At 44.6% G+C, this 21,627-nt stretch overlaps 1 protein-coding gene across 3 annotated transcripts in view; it reads left to right on the top strand.

Annotated features, from left to right (window-relative positions):
- limk1a (LIM domain kinase 1a) overlaps positions 1–21,627 on the top strand; it is a 42,695-nt gene that overhangs the window by 5,887 nt on the left and 15,181 nt on the right. Inside the window, exons 1-2 of one of the 3 annotated variants that reach the window (XM_030381213.1) lie at positions 4,872–5,077; positions 13,253–13,391. In XM_030381213.1, coding sequence (XP_030237073.1) covers positions 4,989–5,077; positions 13,253–13,391 — 228 coding nt within the window. In that variant the 5' untranslated portion in view covers positions 4,872–4,988. Of the gene's footprint in view, positions 1–4,871; positions 5,078–13,252; positions 13,392–18,855; positions 19,228–21,627 lie in introns of those variants that run through there. The other 2 variants (XM_030381212.1, XM_030381215.1) reach the window with 2 other exon arrangements.

The raw sequence follows: 21,627 nt of genomic DNA, 5'->3' as shown, positions 1-21,627 counted from the left end.
TTTTGGTGGATTGGATTATGGGGGGAGGAAGGCGAGAAGGCTTTGTTTCTTGGAGGGTAGGATGTATCGGGCACAGATGGTCAGGATCAAACCACATCTGGCTTTTCCACGCTGAAGACGTGGTTGTTCTGAGTGTGAGTGTGTTTGTGGCTGTGTGCCTGGGTGCGTACATTTGTATTGCATGCACGTCTCAAGATCTTCTATTTGGTACCGTGTGTGACTTAACGTGAATGACGTTTCATTAATGCCTTTGGGTTATCCGTGCTCCAGGCTGATTCAAACCTGGGCCCGAGGATGTTGTGATTTACACTTTGTGATTGCTGCGGATCACGACAACGTATTAGGTTGTTAAGGTGAGCTTGAAGTGAACCAAGTATCAGTTACGGCCCCGGTGATCGTTTCCACCGTAGTCGAAGGAGCCTGCCGTACCAAGAAGGAGAGAGAAAACAGTCATCTTTATGATCCACCCAGGGGCGTTGCTAGACCTAGAGTTTTACTAGGGCACAGGCCCCCAACTGCCAACATTTTTTTTTTTACGTGTGCACAATATGAAATAGATGGATACAGAAGGTTATGTACGAGCTTCAAAATCATTGTCACTGTCATACTGTAGGCTATATTAAAGCACTGGTAAAGGTAAAGACGCAAAGATGGATTCATGAGTACCGTACAATTATATTTATTTAAACACATACACATCTCAAAGATTTACAAATAAGGTAACTGACAAATAAACAAAAAGTCTCTTTATGACCTTCACCTCTTTATCAGGAGAAGTCTAAACATCTATATTTATTTAGAAGCTGTGTGGAAACAGCATAATTTTGCCAGAACGACATGTACTAAAAAGGCAAGAAACAAGGTTTAAAACTAATAGAATTTCTGACTTAAGCTGAGGTGGCTCATTGCCACCAATCAACCTGGAAAATGTTATAGAACCATCAAAGCTCTTAAATTAAACTAAATAAGGCCATACACTACTTCATAGAGCCTTTTTAAATGATAATTTTTTCACTATTAAGCTGTATCGCCGCGCCTTCATGGTGGCAAAGCGGTCAATAACGTGGCTTTGACTCACTTTGCATAGTTGCTCCTTTTCAATGGACAAAAGAGAAAGTTGGTGAAGCCTTCCTTGCCCCATGGTGGACCTAAGCCAGGTGTGGAGCCTTCTCGACACACTGAAAGATCGCTCACAACTACAACTGTTTACAGGAATTGTGAGTGCAATGATCTGAATTATCTGTGTCAGTGTTGGGAACATTGTTGGATCCAGTATGTTAAAAACACCCTGTATATCCATCATTTCCTTTTTTGTGTTAAGGAAGTTTTTGTCCACTAAAACTTCAAGTTTTGAATACAGACAATTTTTCATTCATTATTCATTTTCCGCGTGTGTGCGTGCACGCATGGTGTGTGTGTGTGTGTGTGTGTGTGTGTGTGTGTGTGTGTGTGTGTGTGTGTGTGTGTGTGTGTGTGTGTGTGTGTGTGTGTGTGTGTGTGTGTGTGTACTATAAAACTACAGGCTACAGACGCTCAGTATTGAAAAACTGGTGCTAATTATATGGGCAACATGTAGATTATTCATCACAAGAATTTTAATTCAGAAATCGAATAGGCTAATTAACTCTGAATTGTGAGATAAAATTCAGCATTCTGATAATAAAGTCAGAATACTTGGATAAAATCCGAATTCTGATAATTAAATCCAGCATTAAAGGTTCATTTAAGAAGGTTCTCCCCAGTCATTTGTCGCCTGGTCGCAGTGTCGAGTTTTTTTTTTAAAGTAGTTCACTAGTCGTAGCGTGCAAATAAATTGCAGTGTCAGAATTCTGAGAATTTTGTCAGCATTCAGATTTCTCAGAATTCTCTTACGCTGCAAATTAAAGCGCTACTACTAGCAAACTAGTTTCAGCGTGACTGGAGAGAACTTCCTTAAATTAACCTTTAATGCTAGATTTGCATCAACGCTATTGCGTGAATTAGTATGGTTCTCTTTCATGGAAGCCGGAAGTGGGAGATTCCTTATTTTTTTTACCATTATTGTTTTATTAACAAATTTCTCCTACAGGGGATTGATAAAGTTCTATCTAGACTATTGAACAGAAAGAAACACTTGGTCATACTTGACACACTTTACCACTGAAACATTCAGAAGAGTCACGTGGACGAATCCGTAAATAACTGATTTTTTTCATTGGTTGTTGCGTTAAATCTTACCCAGATACAGTAGGGGTATTTTCTGATTGGCTTTTATGTAGCCCCTTTCGTTTTTTGATTGGCTGGTAAGAGGCAGGCTCGACTGAAGACTCCAGAGGCAGCAGGAGATGCACTTGATGAATCCTGCCGATTCCATAGCGAGAGCGGCGCTTCTGCAGATGAATTTAATAATGATCAATGGAATTTTACTGGGGCACTGGAGACTTTTACTGGGGCACGTGCCCCAGTAAAAAGGGGCTGACGACGCCTCTGGATCCACCTGAGACTGTGTGAAAGTGTTCATATGTTCCCTCACCTCCACACCACCACCGACTACTGGGAACAGTACCTGAACTCAATGTAAAAAACACAGCAGGTACCTGGGGAACAAAAAGGATCCAGAAATAGACCTGAGCGCTCTTTTACCAGCGTGAAAACCGTGTCAAAATAAGATGGTAGACGGTAGGGAAAGTACAAGTGGGATAATGGGACTGGTGCTGTCGGAGGTCCCGCGGGACAGGGAATAGAGCTCTCTATGTCTGCAGGGCCTCCACTGCATCAGCATGCTGGAGGCTTCATGGGAAATGGATGTGGTCGCTCTCTCTCGATCTCAGTACCTCTGCCTCTGCCTATCTACCGCCCCCCTTTCCGCTTGCTTCCTCCAGCGAGGAGGAGCTGTACAGTTTGGTGCTTTTCCGCAGCCAAGCTGTGCGCTGCTGGGGCCAGACCATGCATTTCAAATGCTTAATATCGATCTCAATCACAGAGCAGCATGCAAGGTCTGATGGATGCATGCACAGAGTAGACATGGATAAGCTAGACATGCATGTATCGGTGTTAATGTGGAATACGGATGAGGAATATTATTAAGGCCATACGGACGTTTATTGCATCAATTTTCCAGATGGAGTAGAGTTCACTTCTCAGAAGACAATGTGCCTGGTTTAATTCACTATATGGATGTAGGATATTGTGCTTGTTGGAGAATTACCTGATGGAAAAACCCTGACTCTGTGAGGCCGGAAAGATTGAAGATAATACTCTATCATATTTGTATTGTGTCATCAATCACCTCTCCGAAACATGGCAGTTTATGCACATTCTTTCATCACAAAAACAACAACTGTTGATGTTTTGACTTTAAAGGCAAAAGAAAACACCTGCCACACAAACACACAATGTTCTACTGACATGTCAGTTTGTTCTGAAGAAATGTATGTTTTATTTACTCCCTGCAGTTTATGCTGCACATAATGCATATTGTATGTATGGAGTCATATTTTAACTTGACATAACTTTAAAATATTTTTTTTATTTTAACTGGTCATTAACCAGTTATTAACAATATACAGAAAACTACTAAAGTTGTAGCTACCACTGCAAAATGGTTCCACATATCCCCCTCTGTCCGACCCTGCATTCGCTTTGCAGTCCTAGTTGACCCCTGCTCTCGATAATGCACGGGACTACCCCCCCGGAAGACCAGCACTCCTGTGTGGTTGTGTCTGCACTTTGGTAAGCACTTGCAGAAATGTTTATCCATCATTTATATTTATAATGCATCGACTAGAGGTCATGAAGATTGTTCTTCTATGCTTTTCCATAACACCAACGGTTGGTAATTGTTATTGTGTCGTCCATTATCTTCACCTGCATTAAGATGGATACTGTCATCACAAAGACGTTTTCTGTTTCCCCCCACTGCCTCTGTGTGAAACAGACGCGTTATATCTGATACGGTTGTGTCTGTCTCTCTCTCTGATACTCCCCCACTCATATCTGCAGGGAGGGCTGCCAAGTGTCACGGAAACATCACTTCTGTCTTTCTAGTTCACCGTTGTAGTTCTTAATTTTTGTAGGGTTAGCTACAAAAGATAAGGCATTGTTTTTTTAGTTTTTGTGTTCATCCTCTTACTGCATCATATCTCAAACAGCTGCAAGCAAGTGAAGTTCAACGCCTTGTGCCGTGTTCAGTGTTGAGGCAGACTTACCGAGGAGCCCTGGTGATTCAGCGGATCTGCGGCTGAATGCTCTGCCTAGTAACAGAGGCTGCATGCCAACATGCTTCACCACATTGAATGGTCTTGAATAGAGTCCTATTCTCAACACACAACCAAATGGCTGTTCGGTTGAATACCGCGGGTGTTTAGTAAGCCTGATCATGTTTAGGGACAGACCTTATTGTAGAAGCCTGGAAATCGAAGTAATCTTAACCAAACATACATTTGTATAAGCACTAAAGGAATTGGGTTTAAGGCTCGCAATCTCTGATAACAAACAGTTATTATAATCAGCTGGCATTTACTATGTTTGATACGGTATTTAACGCTGTTTTCAGTGTTCCACTTTCAAATATTATTCAATGGTTACTATGAGCATGTCTTGAGTGTTAGAAGAGAGGTTTTCTTATTTATGAAACAAATTGAAAGCTTCCCTCAGAGAGTGGACATTGCATGGAAAAGGGCATGGTGAGGCACTGAGCAGTTGGAGAGGCAGGCCAAAGCATGACAGCATGAGCCTGTATGGGAAAAGGATGTGCCTGCGATGTCACAGGGTCATGTCTCCTCCCCCGGTGGGAAGGGGGCGATGGCAGGAAACAGTTGACAGAAAGGGGAGGGATCCACGCTCTGCAACCAAAACACTGGTAGAAAGAGGGGTGGGACTAGAGCGAGAGAGTCAGAGAGAGAGAGAGAGAGAGAGAGAGAGGGGAAGAGAGAGCATTCGTGGTAGTGACAGCAGTGCTGGATGGAGATTCATGTGTGAGCTGCACTGTTACCATCACTGCCACCAAGATGAGTCTGCCAGCTGACGGCTACACTAAGGCTGTCGCCCAGAGACTACTCGGGGAGCAGCCGTACAAGCACCGGAGCGGACGCAAAAGGTAAACTGACCAGTGGGGGGGTCAAGGTTTAAGCTGTCATTCATCAGGGCTGAAAGCAGGGGACGCAACTGGTGGCTGATGGTTGATGAGGAAGTCATTGTTGAAACCAATGAACTATTGTATGTGTTTGAGATTTAGGTTTTATGAGTGAAACTGTGAAAGACAAACCCTTGCTGAATGTATCTTTGTTTGGATGTCACGCTGCTGGTTTCGGTGGTTTTGACTTTGTCTCGACAGGTGTTGAGGTCTGCTTGCCTTTCCGCGGATGCACACAACTTTTGAACTCATCAATTAAGGAAGAGCAACTGTTTGTGCACTACCTACTTCTATTTTACTGATCTTGTTTTACAAGTTTTGATGGATGTTTGTCTGATTGTGAAGCAGCAATGCCTGTTCTCTCTTCTTGCCCAGTAAATAGCTAAACTAAGTCACCTGTTGAGAGTTCACCTAGCCTCTGCATAGCCATCCAGTCCCTTCTGCCCATCATTGTATGTTGTACGTCCTGGTAATTAATGTACGCACTAATTGTACACACTTAATGTACATTGTACTTATTTATAGTACTTAATTGTGTAGCATCTGCAGTTACAGCTATCACTGCTGTATATGGGAAATGGGGTTAGCCTAGCGATTGTTTGTACTTGCACTTGGTTCTATGAACATCTTTACTGTACCGACATCGATATATTGTTTCACTCGTTATGACAAATGCACTTATTATAAGTCGCTTGGGATAAAAGCGTCTGCTAATTGGCCTTAATTTAAATGTAACTAATGAAAATTCATCAACTAAAAAAAACACTTTCCTACTTGGAATGTAGTGAGGGCAATTTTAGAGCAAAGTACACAAAGTTCTCACTTTCACTTCACATCATTTTGTTTGACCAAAGTTCAGCTGCATATAAACAGTGTTCAGAGCTATTGTGGGAGAATCAAGGGCTTTTGTTGTTGTTTGTGATGGTGGAAAACTCTGGCACAGCTCGGGAGTGCATTTGTCTGGGAACCAGTTAAGCCCATGAAGTCAACATATGCTGGTTTAACACTTTGGTGACCCCACGCACTGAGAGTCCACTATATATTGGAGTGCATTCCAATATATAGCAATTTGCGTATGTATCGTTATGATAACATAAATTAATAAGCATAAAATCTAGTGTTAGCGATATTGACCCTTACCTCTTGGGGATTCAGTTGACCTCAAACATGCCAATGCAACGCTGCTACGCAAACACATCCTTGCAGCGTGGGAATCACATCATTGGCTCTTCAGTATTTATGTTGCTGTCCCCTCATGAGGATAAACTGAGGGTTAAGTAGTCCCCATATTACTGGAGACGGTTCGATAGACCAGTGCCTGAGTTCAGCACTACTTGACCCACAGTCTGCATGGGCAAAATGGTGAAGTGGTTATGGTGTTGGCTCCCAGCTGAAGGGAGCTGGCTTCAAGCTCCCCGGTCGGCTTTCTTTCCTTATCCAGGTGCCTGACTCCCACTTGCTCCTTAATGACATGAAAAAAAAAATCCCAATACGAAAATGTTGGATACAATAGCAGCAATGACTCACGAGTAAAAATCACCTTGAATGCCTTGGAAAATGCAGATTGTACAAGGGATCATTTTAACATGATCACATTGTTGTTCCATCTCCCTGTCAATTTACCTTGATGCTGATTCTGCCAGCTTTTATACAATTTCGCAGTCAAATACAAAGTATTTTTTTCGATATTTTTCTCTGCTTCCTAGCCTGGCCCTATTGTGGTTGTTCAGACAAACGGAAGTATGCACACAGATCTATGGAGAACCACAGTGCCAACCATTAAAAACCAGAAGCAATGTTGTCTGTTTAGAATTGGAGTATTTTTAGAAGCGCGCCCTGTCTCTCAACCGGGAACATGAGCTGATAACAGTCGGAGTTTCAGTGAAAGCACAGGAAAAGGCGACACTTTAATCACACTTTTGTTCCCCACCCACAGTTCTCCAGCCCCAGGTTGGCAGCAGAAGGGCTTTATTCCGTAATTAATTATCTCATTGTCTGTTTTATCAGTCATTTTGACCTTCATCATTCACCCTTGGGTTGGGAAAATATGCAAGGCTGATTCAGGGCCAATTTATTTGCCATTCTTTCTACACACAACTATACCCATTATGACAAATGATTAATTTGGTGCTGAGGTCATTCCAAAACATGTCAATTTATTTTTTGACTCTTTATTTTTCAAGCAAGTTGCAAAGATACATAAAATACAAGAACAGAAACCGACACAAGCTAAAAGATATATTGATTTTTTTTACTAATTGAAATGAAATGAATGCAAAAACAAGAACAACACGGGGTGTCATCACTCATTCAATTCAATTTTTCACTCCCGATTTTAAAAAAGTGTATTTGCTAAAGTGAAGCCATGTTGCCAAGCCAAAACTGAAATCCTATTTCTGCACAGATCATTGTTGAACCGTAATCATCTCGCCTGTAATGTGTGTAGAATATGCGAGAATCTCTGGTTGTCTGGCTCTCTGTCTATGTCTGGCCCCATAGAGACCTGAAACGCTATTGAGGCGGGGGAGCTTAGCCGGGACAATACAAACTGCAGGCATTCACACTTTTTACTCGCCAGTCTCATCAGCGCTGCCATGTTGCTATTCATCGTAGACCTGGAGCCTGAGAAAGAAATTATTAAAAAAACATAAAAGAATGAGAAGAAAGAGAAAAAGGACAAAGATCTGCAAGGTGTGCAGAACCCCAGCCCAGCACCTGAAGGGTTAAAGCCGGTATTGTGCTTGTCTGGGCAATGGGGGGAAGACACCGGTGAGCTGGCAACCCCATTGGCTGTGGGCCTTCCTGGTTTAAGCCTCCACCCAGATGGGGCGGGGCTTAAGGGAGGCGTAAATGAGGTAATGTTCTTTCTTTGTGATAAGGGTGACATCATAGCCTTGGAATTCCAGGGATTGTGGAAGGGGGAGGGGTTGGGGGGGATGATGGAACATGTGATCACTGTGTGATCACTGTGTTGCCACCGGCGTGTGTGTGTGTGTGTGTGTGTGTGTGTGTGTGTGTGTGTGTGTGTGTGTGTGTGTGTGTGTGTGTGTGTCTGTGTGCGTGTGCGTGTGCGTGTGCGTGTGTGTGTGTGTGTGTGTGTGTGTCTGTGTGTGTTTGCGTGTGTGTATGTGAGTTGCCAGGTGCATGAATGCAGGTAATTGTTTTTCTGTCATTCGTTAATTCGCCTGTGGGGATTTTTGAGAAAGAAAGTGAACCCCAATATCTGGTTGTTGTCTATTAGCCTCGCAAACACCCATGTTCACACCCACCCTGTGATGCCCTGTGAAGCCGAATACTGCTCATGGAGGTGCAGAGAGGAGCTGTGAAGAGGTTATCCCTGTGTGTATGTTTCCACGGGAGGGACTGGTTCCCACTGGGAAGCACAGCAAGGGAAGGAGGGGGTATTCCCTCAGACACATGCTTCCATTTCCTGCCATCCGATTTCATCTGTGTGTGCAAACAACCCCCACTGTCTCTCTCACTCTCACTCTCTCTGGACCACTCTCTCTCTCTCTCTCTCTCTGGATCTCTCTCTCTGGGTCTCTCTCTCTCTCTTTCTCTCTCTCTCTCTCTCTCTCTCTCTCTCTCTCTCTCTCTCTCTCTCTCTCTCTCTCTCTCTCTCTGCCTCTCTCTCTCTCTCTCTCTCTCCCTCTGGACCTCTGAACCTCTCCCTCTCTGAACCTCTCTCTCTCTGGACCTCTCTCCCTCTCTTTCTCCCTCTGGACCAAAAGAGAAACATAGATTTCTCTTTCGGTTTAAAGACATTAACTGAAGGTAAAATGAATAATGTGTCACATGTGCATACATATGTGTTTCTTTCTAAAAACGTGGCCTAATTTGATGACACTTTACAGCACCAGTGGGTTCTCAGTAACCCCTGAGTGTTAGATGGCCGGTCTGGTCAAAGGCCTGACCGTGTGGAGGCTAGTGCCTCTCAGCTCATCCTAACTCTCTCACCGCCCCGGTCGTCTGTGACGGAGGTGAGCGGGGGGACGAGAGCCTCTCCGGACAACACAGCACTCCCCGCACGTGCACACAGACCTATCCCCGCGCACACATTCACACACCATCTTCTTCTATGTTATAGATGACTGATCCTTATAAATTAGGTCCCATTGTCGTTGGACGTTTATATTTCAAGAACGTGGTATCAAATATTGAAACGCCTGTCGCTGTGTAAAGTCATGTTTCACGTATGTGATATTAGAATTATAAATCTTGTATTATAAGCATTTGGCTTGTACAAAATACATGTAAAACCCAATGGAGTCTCTTTACTTCTATTCTCTCAAACCACTGCCTTTCTCTCTCTCACACCCACACACACACACACACAACTATATGCACACACACACAAAGACGCACAAAGAAAACACAGCATATGTTTGTTAGTATAGTTCTCCCTATTGGTCAGATTGCCGCTTGCAAATAGCCCTCATCACGGTAAGGTTCTCAGGTATAGCCAGGAAATGGGGATCACGGAGTAGACGCACTTTACTTTAAACACACACGCACATGCTCACACAAACACACACACACACACACACTCCACCAGCAGTACCAGCACCTTTTTACGATCATTGCTCTCCCCGGTGTCTTCCTGGCCCTGGGGGAGGGCAGCTGGTCCTCGTCGCGCCTGTCCCCCATCTCCTCACCTCGCTCTCTTTTGTTGTCTTTCGGAAGTTGTTAAACTGCGAGCATCCTGCTTTCCCTACCTCCTCTCCACCTCGTTTTCCCTCGGCCACCGCCGACATGGGAATGACCAATGGCTCACTCCCTTGTTGCATTGTTTTTTCAGATGGATTAGGAAATATGAGGAAATGGCTCCTTGTATTGGATTAGTTGAAAAGGTTGGAGATTCTACGTGATGAAATACTGGCATCTGTTAAGCATTGCATGTGCTTATATCTAGTCTCAAAGTAAGAAAAAACAAACACACACACACACACACACACACAGACACCACTGCGATATGCTCTGTTCCAACGTTGCCCTATTTACATTTAATCTTTATAGCACTCTCTTTTAATGGCACTTGTGTTTTTCATATATACTGCGGGCCTATTTACTGTAAGTAGAAGTTATTTCTGACTTCAATTACTTTGAATCTCCCCTCCATCTGCTCATTGTGGTGCAAAGCCAAAGTGTGTGTGTGGGTGTGTGAGTGTCTGTGAGAATAAGAGTGTGTTTGCATGCATCGAATGCAGTAGATATTAGCCTATGGTGTGGTGTGAGTCGTGTAATATCGTGCAAACATTCTTTCTCCCTCTTTCCACTCTTTCTCACTTTCTAGGCAGCTCAGCCTCGCCCCTAAGAGATGCATCCTTAAGCCAGAAGCGATCTGCCAGTTGCTAATGTATTCACCCGGCAGCGGCAGCAACAGAATGCAGTTCATAATATGGTTCATGTCATGCAGTTACTCTGCAGCCCATATTTCTCTGGACGTAGTCAGAAATGTGCTGCCACACCTTGATGCAGGAGGCAGATTTGTAGAGAGTCGTTGAACCTAGAAGTGTTGTTACAGTGAGTACGCGTGTGTGTGTGTGTGTGTGTGTGTGTGTGTGTGTGTGTGTGTGTGTGTGTGTGTGTGTGTGTGTGTGTGTGTGTGTGTGTGTGTGTGTGTGTGTGTGTGTGTGTGCGGTCTGCATGCGGGTTTTGACGTGCAGATGAAGATGTGCGTGCGTGTTTCTGAGAGAGAGAGAGAGAGAGGGAGAGAGAGACACACGTACACAAAGACTAAAGTCAGCATGTCTCCGCCCCAGGTTTGACTTTGTCCCAGCAGGGGTTTGCTGGATGCCTTTGTGTGTGTGTGTGTGTGTGTGTGTGTGTGTGTGTGTGTGTGTGTGTGTGTGTGTGTGTGTGTGTGTGTGTGTGTGTGTGTGTGTGTGTGTGTGTGTGTGTGTGTGTGTGTGAGAGTCCATCAGCGGCTTTGCTGGCTGTGGTTGTCCTCCCTTAGCCTTGACCCACTTCCACATGCGGTGCATACTGAAGCTCCCCTCGTCACAGGAGGCTCTCTGAGTGCGGGGTTGCTGCAGGATGCGTGCATGCAGGTTTCTGGGGTGTGTTTCTGTGACGTTTTTACTTGGAGTTGGTGTGTGTGCGTGAGTGTGTGTGTGTGTGTGTGTGTGTGTGTGTGTGTGTGTGTGTGTGTGTGTGTGTGTGTGTGTGTGTGTGAGTGTGTGTGTGTGTGGGGGCTAAAGGGGATATGACCATGGAGAACATGAAACACAAGGCATTGTGTTGACTTTGTGGTAGGGAAGTGCGCGCGCTCTTTCTTTTGTATATTTACCACGTATGTATTGTGCAGCCTGTCAGAGCTTATGATAGAAAACAGGAACATAGATTACATTTTACATCGTGTACGAATGGTATGTGCACAAACTTTTTCTTTGCATGCACTGTCATCTTCATTAAAGCTAGGGTAGGCAAGATATTTATATATTTATTGATATTTCTTGGTAATTTTTTTAATTCTTTATATATCCCAAAAGCAATCATTTAATTAAATGCTCTGGTATATTTTGCTGTTGTGTGCCTGTCCAATAATTTTATTTGGCCCGAATTAAATGACTTACCTGTCTGTCTAGTACCTACTAACTGGTCTACCTGCATGCACTCATTGTGCATGACAGAAGTCTTCCACAAGGCTAGGCAGAACTATTGATTAACCTAGCAAGCTAGTCATGTGTTTTGGCCTGAAAAGAGGGCTTTCTCCAGCTGGTTTCCTCTTATTGCCTCCTCTACCTTTAATTGGTAACAAAAAAAAAACAAATTTATTCACGAGGAAACAACCTATGCAGTATGCAGTTCATTTAAACTCAATTTCTCATATGTAGAGCTCCACATTTTCTCCACACTCCAGTTAGTTCACAATGTAAAATACATTTCAATAATATATCTTTCCAATTAGACACAGGAATCAATAAATATCCTTATGTTCATTTAGTTAGGCTCCATTCTTCATGGTGGGCTTAAGCTAAATGAATAATCACAGTGCTGTGTCGATGGTTTAACCCTGCAGGCCGGTGGTATTACATGTGCATCGTACTGGACAGTGGACAGGAAGTATTACCCCGGTGGGAACAGCAGCTGGCCCTGCGTGTCTAGACACCACTTTTACTTAAGAGGGGTCCAGAGGCGGGGGGCGGGGGGCACCAGACACTCTACTCACTTTAGTCATGGCCTTCACACACGCGCAGATGTAGAGAGCACACCCACACAAGCTCTCACATGCACAACCACACACACACACAGATATACATAGATGCATGTGTGAGTACCCAGGTGCATGGAAACCCAAGCGAGTCAACAGCATTTCAGGGTACATTATTCTTCCTACACCCTCCCTCTGCTTTATCCTTTCCAGTGACTCATCTCCCTGTCGTGTCAGCATGTGATATCTATCGGTGTGACATCACTCTCATCAGCTGAGTGTCTGGCCCTACTGCAAAACACTGCCCTTATCTACCGCCATCTGTTGTGGTGATGTGACATGCCACGGGTCCATTTTTAAGGCCTCCAAAAAGAAGATGAAAGATTGTATTTGTTAACGTTCCAGATATCTCTCCAAAGCATCTGCTGAATGGGCTACTTGCTCAAGCATGCAGGAGGATATTATTGTTGTTCTTCATATACTCTGCTATCCGGCTATAATATTCTGAGCCTATTGTCGTGGTGTAGTGAAGTTTACTTCACTTTGTTACTCGGTCACATCAGATCATTTATATGCATTGAGGAAACAAACAAGGATATACTAGCCCCCCACACTAACCATATCGTTTAGTTGTTTGTTTGGTGCGGTTACAGAGACAAGCTCATCCGTTTGCATACTGCGGCGTGTAGCTACTTTCCTTCCAGTTCAATGGAGGCTTTTCTTTAACCTGGTTATGGTTTTGTATTGGTTGGTATCGTCCTCTCTCTGTGTCATGCAAAGGGATAGGATTCTAGTTGAACATCTGATAACCCCTCCACCACATGCTTTATGTACGGCATCATGCATTTAATAAAAATGAGACCAAGTAAACAATTGACTCGAAAAATACTCTCCACTAAATGTATTGCTTTTCCTATGACTCTGCTCCTTAGTTCTTAACATGTCATTGGTTGATTGACTGACGTTCGTTCCCCCTCTACTGCTAGATGCTGTGAGTGCAGTGCCTCCCTGTCCCACTGGTACTATGAGAAGGACGGGCGGCTCTTCTGCAAGAAGGACTACTGGGCCAAGTTTGGAGAGCTGTGCCACGGCTGCAATGACCCCATCACCACCGGACTCATTATGGTAAGAGGACCGCTCAGCAGCCTCACACACACACACACACACTCACGCACACAGACACACACACACTCACGCACACAGACACACACGCACGCACGCACGCACGCACACACGCACACACGCACGCACGCACGCACACACGCACACACACACACACACACACACACCCTTATCCATCTCCACCTGCCTGGGTCTTTGTGAACACACGTCTGGGCTCAGATGCAGACGCCCATCGTTGAGGCACATTGTCTTGCGTGGAAATCCGGTGAAAGCCAGCGTGGCGGTCCTGTTGTTGTGACAGGGAGAAGGGAAAGTAGAGGAGGAGGTGCAGAACGGATGTGACCTCGTCCTCGGGTCATTGGGCAGAAAGAGCTCATGGTCAGGAGGATGAGCTTGCGTTGACGAGTGTGGTCGCGTTACCAAGTGGTGTCGATTCCACCTCTTGAGCAGATTGTGTGTCCATGTTGTGTGACATGTGGTGATGGTGTGTTTTGAAAAGTTACACACAAACACTGATGGCCTTTCTTTGTTGGTTTCTGTTATTGGTGTACATTGATAGTAATGCTGGTGTCTGATGCAAGGCTAGAAAAGAGACAACGCATTGGTCAAACATCATAAACAAAGATATTACATTCTCCTATTAGAAGCTTATTTAATCCTTTCATGGTTTACCAAAGGCTATAATCGACTTCAAACAAACGCTGTAAATACTTAATACTAATCATAACTAGGTGGTTTTGTGTATCCCAAGTGTTGGGGTAGGTTGTTCAAGCAGAATTGTTTAAAGGTGTGAAGGTTGTGTAATTTTAGACCGCCTCAGTATGAGAACTAGAAGGTTACACTGAGGCAGCACAGCCATGCCATGGCTTATTCTCTGTATCTGCGGTGCATATACAAAATAGATACGCCGTGAAGTCATATATTTTTGACTCCTGTTTGAAGCACCTACTGTGGGGACGGTTCTTATCAGCCTTTGCAGCAGTTTATTGTACAAAAACCAGCGCAAGGACCTCAATATATGTCAGATGAATTTAGCGGTAATCCACCGCACCTGTCTACTTATGCCAAGGAGTGTTATTTCGGTTGGCAATATGAATCACTTATTTGCATTTAATAAACAGCGTTTTATCACAAAGTGAAATAGTGTCCCCTTTTGAAGGGAGGTTTTGCCTAAATTCTCTCTGTGTGTTGGATAAGTCCATCCAGTGAAGCATATTGGGCACTGCATTTTATAGTAATTGCTCACGCCTTGCTTGAGGGCACTAGGGTCGATTTATAAAATTGAGCCGTAGGTTTACCCTTTCCTATCGCATATTGAACAAATATAACTAGAGCGTCGTCATGAAGCTGTAACGTAATAACTATACCTGACAAAAAATGTGATATCTGTTAAATATTGTCCCTCCCTTTCAAAGCTGCTCTCCATCTGCAGACGGAATGATGTGACTGGTGTTACTGGTTTTACTGGTGTGCGATGGGTCCTTGTGACTGATCCTACGGTATACGACTAGCTGTATGTTGTGCTGGGGCTTTTATTTTGTTGCTCTGCCTTACGGGACCTTTGGGGTTTGTATTTCTCCGCTCTATTGAACCGAGAAGGAACGGAGAAGAGGCAATGGAGGTCACGCTAACCTCTATTATTAACCTATCCCTTCAACATAGTCCAATGTGTGTGTGCCAGCCTCACCCTGTACAGCTTGTATTCAACATTGACCCTTACAGTCCGACCGAGCCTATCTGGGCTGACAACTCTGACCCCCTCTGTTGGCGTCTCCTGATGTCACCGGAGGTCTAAGAGTGTTTTTTTTTGTTTTTTTGTTGTTTCCACATCAAACTCTGGCTGACACACTACATAGAGACTCTGACATATTTCCCAACGGTATTTTTGTGTTGTGGTTTATAGGCAAGCACCCTTTAGGAGGCGGTCGCAGGTGTGAAGAGGCGGTGATCCGTCAGGGAGTAAGGCTTTTATAGCGACAAAAGAGAGGAAACGTGAAAGTTTTGAGTGAATCTGAAAAATTCTGATTCCTTTTGGTTCCTTTTTTTCCCATCTACTCCAACAAAACAAAAAGGTTGGCCATTTTCGTGAAGTATTTTTCTGTGGTATATTGTTGCACAAGTTGGAAACCCCTTCTATTGGCTGTTAAAGACTTACCATCGTTGTCATACACGGAACTTCCTGACTAACGGGCCGTGGGTTCCTCACGTCTCTCATGACCGCTGGTCTTGCTTCATGGCACGGCACAGAGTGGTGTACCAACCGTACACACGTGAAGCCACGCTTATCCGCCACATATTGTGTTGCGATTGGTTCTCTTGTGTATGTGTGTGTTTGTATTTGTTTGTTTGTTTTTTGTATAATTCCATTAATGAAACAGCCTGGCCTGGTGGAGACTAAAGTGAATTAGCTGGGGAGACAGCTGCAACCGTTACCCTCTCTACTGCTCTATACTGCTCTCTTTCTCTCTCTCTCTCTCACTCTCACCCACACTCTCTGGCTCTCTCTTTCGCTCTCACTCACACTCACACTCACAGTCTCTGTGTCTCTCTCTCTCTCTCGCTCTCTCTCTCTCTCTCTCTCTCACTCACTCACTCACTCACTCACTCACTCACTCACTCACTCACTCTCACTCTCACTCTCACTCTCTGTCTCTCCGGCTCTGTCACTCTGTCTCTCTCCCTCTCTGTCTCTCTGTCTCTCTCTGTCTCTGTCTCTGTCTCTCTGTCTCTCTCTCTCTTTGTCTGTCTCTCTCTTTGTCTCTGTCTCTCTCTCTCACTGTCCCTCTCTCTTGCTATTTCCATTATTCTCTCTTAGGTCATTGAGTTGAGGACTGGCGGACGCCTCTTTGAGATGGCCTAGACCATATTCATATATGATTGTCAGACCAACTGCATTATACAGCAGGAGGACCGTACAACCATCAATGTCCTAGAGAGGGATGCAGGACAGGAACATTTTATTCACTGTCTAACGCAGGGAATGGACAAACTCATGTTGTACACCTCGTCGGACTGAAAGGGCCCACTGTTTTTAGTTTGGCAGTCTCTGAAGAAGTCATACGCATGCAGATGAAATGTTCTATTGATGAGGTGAATCAGGGTAGAAGGGCAGACTTCATAATGTTTGACTTTTGCATCTTAAGACCAGGAGGTCTTTGTATTCAATGCTAAACTTGAATAACTGAAGAGTAGAATGGTATTCCTAAGAAGGTGCACTATAGTATACACCAAATCATACAACTTGATCAAGAAATTCAATATTTTCTGCATGGAGCTTACATTTAAAATAGAGTGATAAATAAGTGATTGAGACACGGTATGATCGTTTTCATGGGATTCCCCATGAAAACCATACCAAAACTAAATGTTGTCCCTCATGGCCTGTGAAGATGTCATTGTTTTACAAATCATAAGTAGGGTCGCCTAATGATAAACATAGATTTCTTCCACAGTTTGAATAAAAACAAACAAATGACATTTTTGTGTGTGCGTACACGTGTTTGTGTGCGTGTAGCTGCCTGTGTGATGCATGTGTGCGTGAAGGTCTGTGTGTGTCAGTAGACTTGCGCTGGGGTTATTTACTCCCCTGTCCAGGGAAAAGGGAGTTATGAGTTGAACATTGAGCAAAGGGCTGTAATTGAATTGTCTCTCCTCCCAATCTCTTTCCTTTCCTCTACTGACTGCTACACTGACCGTTAAATCATTTCCGTGCTTCAGTTAGTATTTTGTAGTTTGCTGTTCTATAGCACAAAGGCCAGACGTCTTACTTCCACAATTGTGACAACAGTGTTTTACATATTGTAATCACCTTGGATATGTTGATACTACCTCCGTAAAGAATATGTATGTGTACAATGTGTGGGTTAATTCACTTTGTGAGAGTTCAGTTTGGTTTTAAAATAACTTTCTGGAAAGTCCCGTCATTGTTTTTTCTTTACTCCTACAACTATGACAAAACATCATTGATGTGGGAGTGAGTAGGTTGTGTTGACGTCTGTTGTTTCCCTTGTCTTGGCGTTAAGGGCAGATCTCATGGGAGTCATGGGAAAAGGTATCTTAAAGGCTAATGACGCAACTCAACTCTCAATATTTCTTCTGGTTGACACAAATACTCACTGATTTCTCAGCAAAGCATCCATTAACCATTGACGGTTAGGGTTAGTCACCCGTCATGGATGTGCTTTCGATTCTGTTTTTGTGAAGTTCTATTGTTCTACAAAATATGAACCAATGTCTTGCTTAGGGAGGCAAGAAAAATGCCCTAGCTTCAGCCCTCTATGCCCATCACACACTTTAGGATGTTTTATTTAGCAAATTAGCTATCTTGTTATTTCACTCATGCCGTTTAAGGCAGCTTACTCCATCTCAGTACTCCCGTTGGCTCCATGAACCTCTGTCAAGCCTCTCAGCATTTTTCATGGTGTTCCTATGGTGATGATGGTCATGATGATTCCTAGGCAGAGGATGTAGAGAGAGGGAGATGTAGGATAGGGCTGGGTTGAATAGAAAGGCGGTAAGCAGAGCACTGAAAGGGGAGAGGGAGAAGCGGAAGCCTTGGACTCACAATCTGGCCGGAAGCTATTGATTAGGATTAGATTCGCACACAAGCACTCCCGCACACACAATCTTGAGGACACCGGGGAGCAGGGATCAATGGAAGTAATATAAGGCTACCCGTTAGAAAATGTATCAGTCGTATTTTTGTTTGCAATTACATACAGTTATATCTGAGGCTTATTGAAGTGGTGAGTTGATTAGAAAATAAGATTTGGATTTTAGTGTTAAAGTCCTTCAGTAATATAAAAAAATATCTGAATATTTTGGGAATCATTAAAAGAATAGGTTGAGATCTCTGTAAATTGGCATTGGCCTGTCTTACCCAGATTTAGATGAGTTGTTTGATTCCAAGTTTCTAATTCCTAACTATAAACTTGAACACAGCATCAAGTGCTACATTATCTCTGTGTTTGTAGACAGACTTCAATCTTGTTGCGTTCTTACTGGCACTCTTTTGCAATAAGTGACTATTTGTAACACATTGGAAATCGTTTGAAAGTAGTTCAAAGTGTATTCCCCTTTCATGAACAGGAGCTAGCCTTCTGTAAATCTACATGACAATGGAAGCGGCGAACAAAAAGCAAATGCTAACCCAGCAAACTCCCCTTCTGTTAGCAGAGTAATGAATTTAGATTTAAACAACTCATCTGAATCTTGGTAAGACAGGCAACCGCAATTTACAGATATCGCTTTAATAATAAAAACCCAGATTTCCCATATGGGATCAATGAAGTTCAGTCTTATCTTAAATAATGAATTCATGTATTCTTCAATTTCTACTAAATACTTGGCCTGGCTTTTCTTTGTTTACCGTGGCTTTATGTCTCCACATGTGATGAGGCTATTAGATATAGATACGGGCCGAACGGGTTAGTATCAGCGGCCAAAAGGGAGGAGAGACTGTGGAGGAGGGGTGGAGAGAGTTGTGACGGATGGAGCCAGCAGGCGCGTGTGCATGGGTGGGCTGGGCCAAAGAGGAAGCGATGAGCTCATCGTAAAAAAGAGAGAGAGCGCATGTGAGAGAGCGGGAGGGAGGGGGCCGTGCATAAGTGACATCGTTTCAGAGATGAGCTCAGCGGTAAAGGCGTGGGCTGCCTCTCTCTCTCTCTCTCCCTCCCTCCCTCTCCCCGTCGCTCTCTCTCTTGGCTGCGGCTCGTGTTCTGTTGTGACAGTGTAGAATGCACTAGCGTTGCGCCGAGAGAAGCCGGCTCTCGCTGCCATGGTGGGAGACTTATTTTTCTGGAGCTTCTGCTGTCTGAGGCTGTGGAAACGGGAGAAGAAGGTACGTAGGCTACCACGGTGACTGTCGCCATTGGATAAAGAATGTATGGATTGCTGGGTTTCTTGACAGATAGGGCGGCGATGGGGGTTTTGCTAGCAGGCAGCAGGAGCAGAGGAGATGGCCCCAGGTGGCCGAGGGAGGGACGATTAAGCCGGCTGTGCTTGTGTGGCTCCACACACACACTCCATCTTCCTCCGTTTGACATTGGGTTTGAAGCCGAGGGACACTGCCACTTGTCTGTAGCCGGGCATTCTTTAATTGCTGACTATTTTCCCACTCTGAACTTTTTCTCTGTGTGTGTCCTTGCCTGAAAGCTGTCTTCATTTCCCTTTTGGCCTTTTTCATTTTTTATGTCATTAAATAATAATGTGGCATGCAGGCTATTTTTAGACGCGGCTCTGCCCCAGATTAATGTAGACTTTGGGTCGGAGAGATGGACGAGAGTTGGGATGGCAACGAACCTAGCATGGCAAAGCCCTGCGATCAGCCACATTGAGCCCCCGCCGGCTCCCCATAAGCCCTCCTCTGTGTGTCATGGCTCATAGATAACATGGAGGAGGCTGAGGCCATTTGCGGTCTGCTTGCTGGTGCACTGTGCTGTGAGGGCCGGGACGCAAGGGGGTTTCCGCTGAGGCAGGCATCAATGTGGCTCTCTGTTTATTGGGTTTGCTGTCTCTGTCTCGCCAGGGGACTGTATATATTAACCACTTTCACTTTTGCAAGGGTTTCTCGTAAAGTGAGGAGCACAAACAGATTTGTTTGGAGTGTGTCAGCCACAGAGTGGGGTAATCCTTTGAGTTCGGTCTTTTTTTGATGCAATTTCTTTTGGTGGTATTTTGTGGCTTTTTTTGGATTCCTGGATGCAATTACTCACACACTCACAATCACACACTTATACGAGCACACACACACACACAAAATCATACACCCACATCAAATGGCACAATTGGCACATCACCTCGCACTAAGACACTTGGAACATTACTGGAATCTGAGCTGGAGCGGCCTCTCTCTGGTGGGGGGTTAGGGTTAGGGTCGTGGGGGGGGGGGGGGGGGGTTGCACATGTTGCTCAACCATCTGAGATCCATTGGGCCAGAGGAGGGGGTCTTGGTATTGTAGGTTCATCGGTGTCCAGTTCAGTCGTTTATCCTGGCTCATCAAACAGAGGCCCGGCGGTACTCAGCCTGTGCCGTGGGGTTTGGACAGGCCCATCAGAAGGGCCGGCGATGACGGCTCCTCCGTCACTGGGACGTGTCAGCGGGAGGTCGGCGTTCCCCCCTCTAGCCGTGTGGGTGATGGTCGTGGTTCAGGTTGCATGTGGTGTTTACAGTGAGTCCCCACTCCCCACGCACTCTCAGTGCACTGCTTTGCACGTCACCACCTAAGGGTCGTGCAGGTTAATATCTGAATAATACGGTTCACATGTGCATACAGTGACAATAAACAGTAGAGGAATGAAACGCAGGAGGATTTGATGATGGGATGGATTAAATATACGTAAGCCTATAAGTTCTCTTTTGTACTAATGTTCCTGAGCGTCTGCCTACTGGGACCTGGTAACCTCACTGGCCTCACAGCAACCTCCAGCAGAGGTCAAAGCCGCTTGTGAAATGATCAGAGAATAGTTCTTTGGCAGAATGCGTGCTTAGTAGAAGTGGATGGGGAGGATCCCTGAGCGACATTCTGTTGAGAGAACCAGAGACTGTGGTTTACAACCTCTAATTCCCCCGCCAAAGGGGCTGTTAAAATTCCAGTGAACACCTGAAGAAACACACTCACTCACACTCGCACACTAAATCAGCCCCTTAACTAATCCTAATAGCAACATGAACCGGGATGATTGACCTAAAGCTGTTTTTTTTTACATTTCACCTCCATTCCACATAGTCCTTCCATTGCTTCCTTCTTGTGTTGTTTCCCACACAAACAGACAAACATAGAAACACACATCATTCATCCAGTTGTATTTTTGTATACATTTCAAAGCAGAGGCTTGCCCTGAGACTAGGCACACGATGCATGTCAGATGTGGTTAAGGGTGTGTGTGTGTGTGTGTGTGTGTGTGGTAGTGTGTTTGTGTACGCCTGTGTGCCTGCACATGTGTTTATCTGTGTGGGGCGTATTTGTGTGGCAGGCAAATGGCAGGGTGAGGGTCAGGATGTGACCGTGTGGCAGACAGGGCTCGGTTTCGGGTTCAAACCAGCAGCTGTCCCCTATTCCCCAACAACACAAGACCTGCCCTGCAACAGCTAAATAGTGAACCTTACACAACCTTAAATTGTCAGCCAATAAATAGAATGGACTGAATAAAATGGTCATAACAAGAATCAAACTTCATAGCTTCAAACCACAAAAGACACAATAGAAGAAAAATACTTTGACTATAAAGACAGAATAAA

Source organism: Gadus morhua, chromosome 16, assembly GCF_902167405.1.
Source record: "Gadus morhua chromosome 16, gadMor3.0, whole genome shotgun sequence".
In the NCBI taxonomy this organism is placed as follows: Eukaryota; Metazoa; Chordata; class Actinopteri; order Gadiformes; family Gadidae; genus Gadus; species Gadus morhua.
The sequence above is the reverse complement of the archived record's forward strand: the minus strand, read 5'-3'. Positions and strand labels throughout refer to the sequence as shown.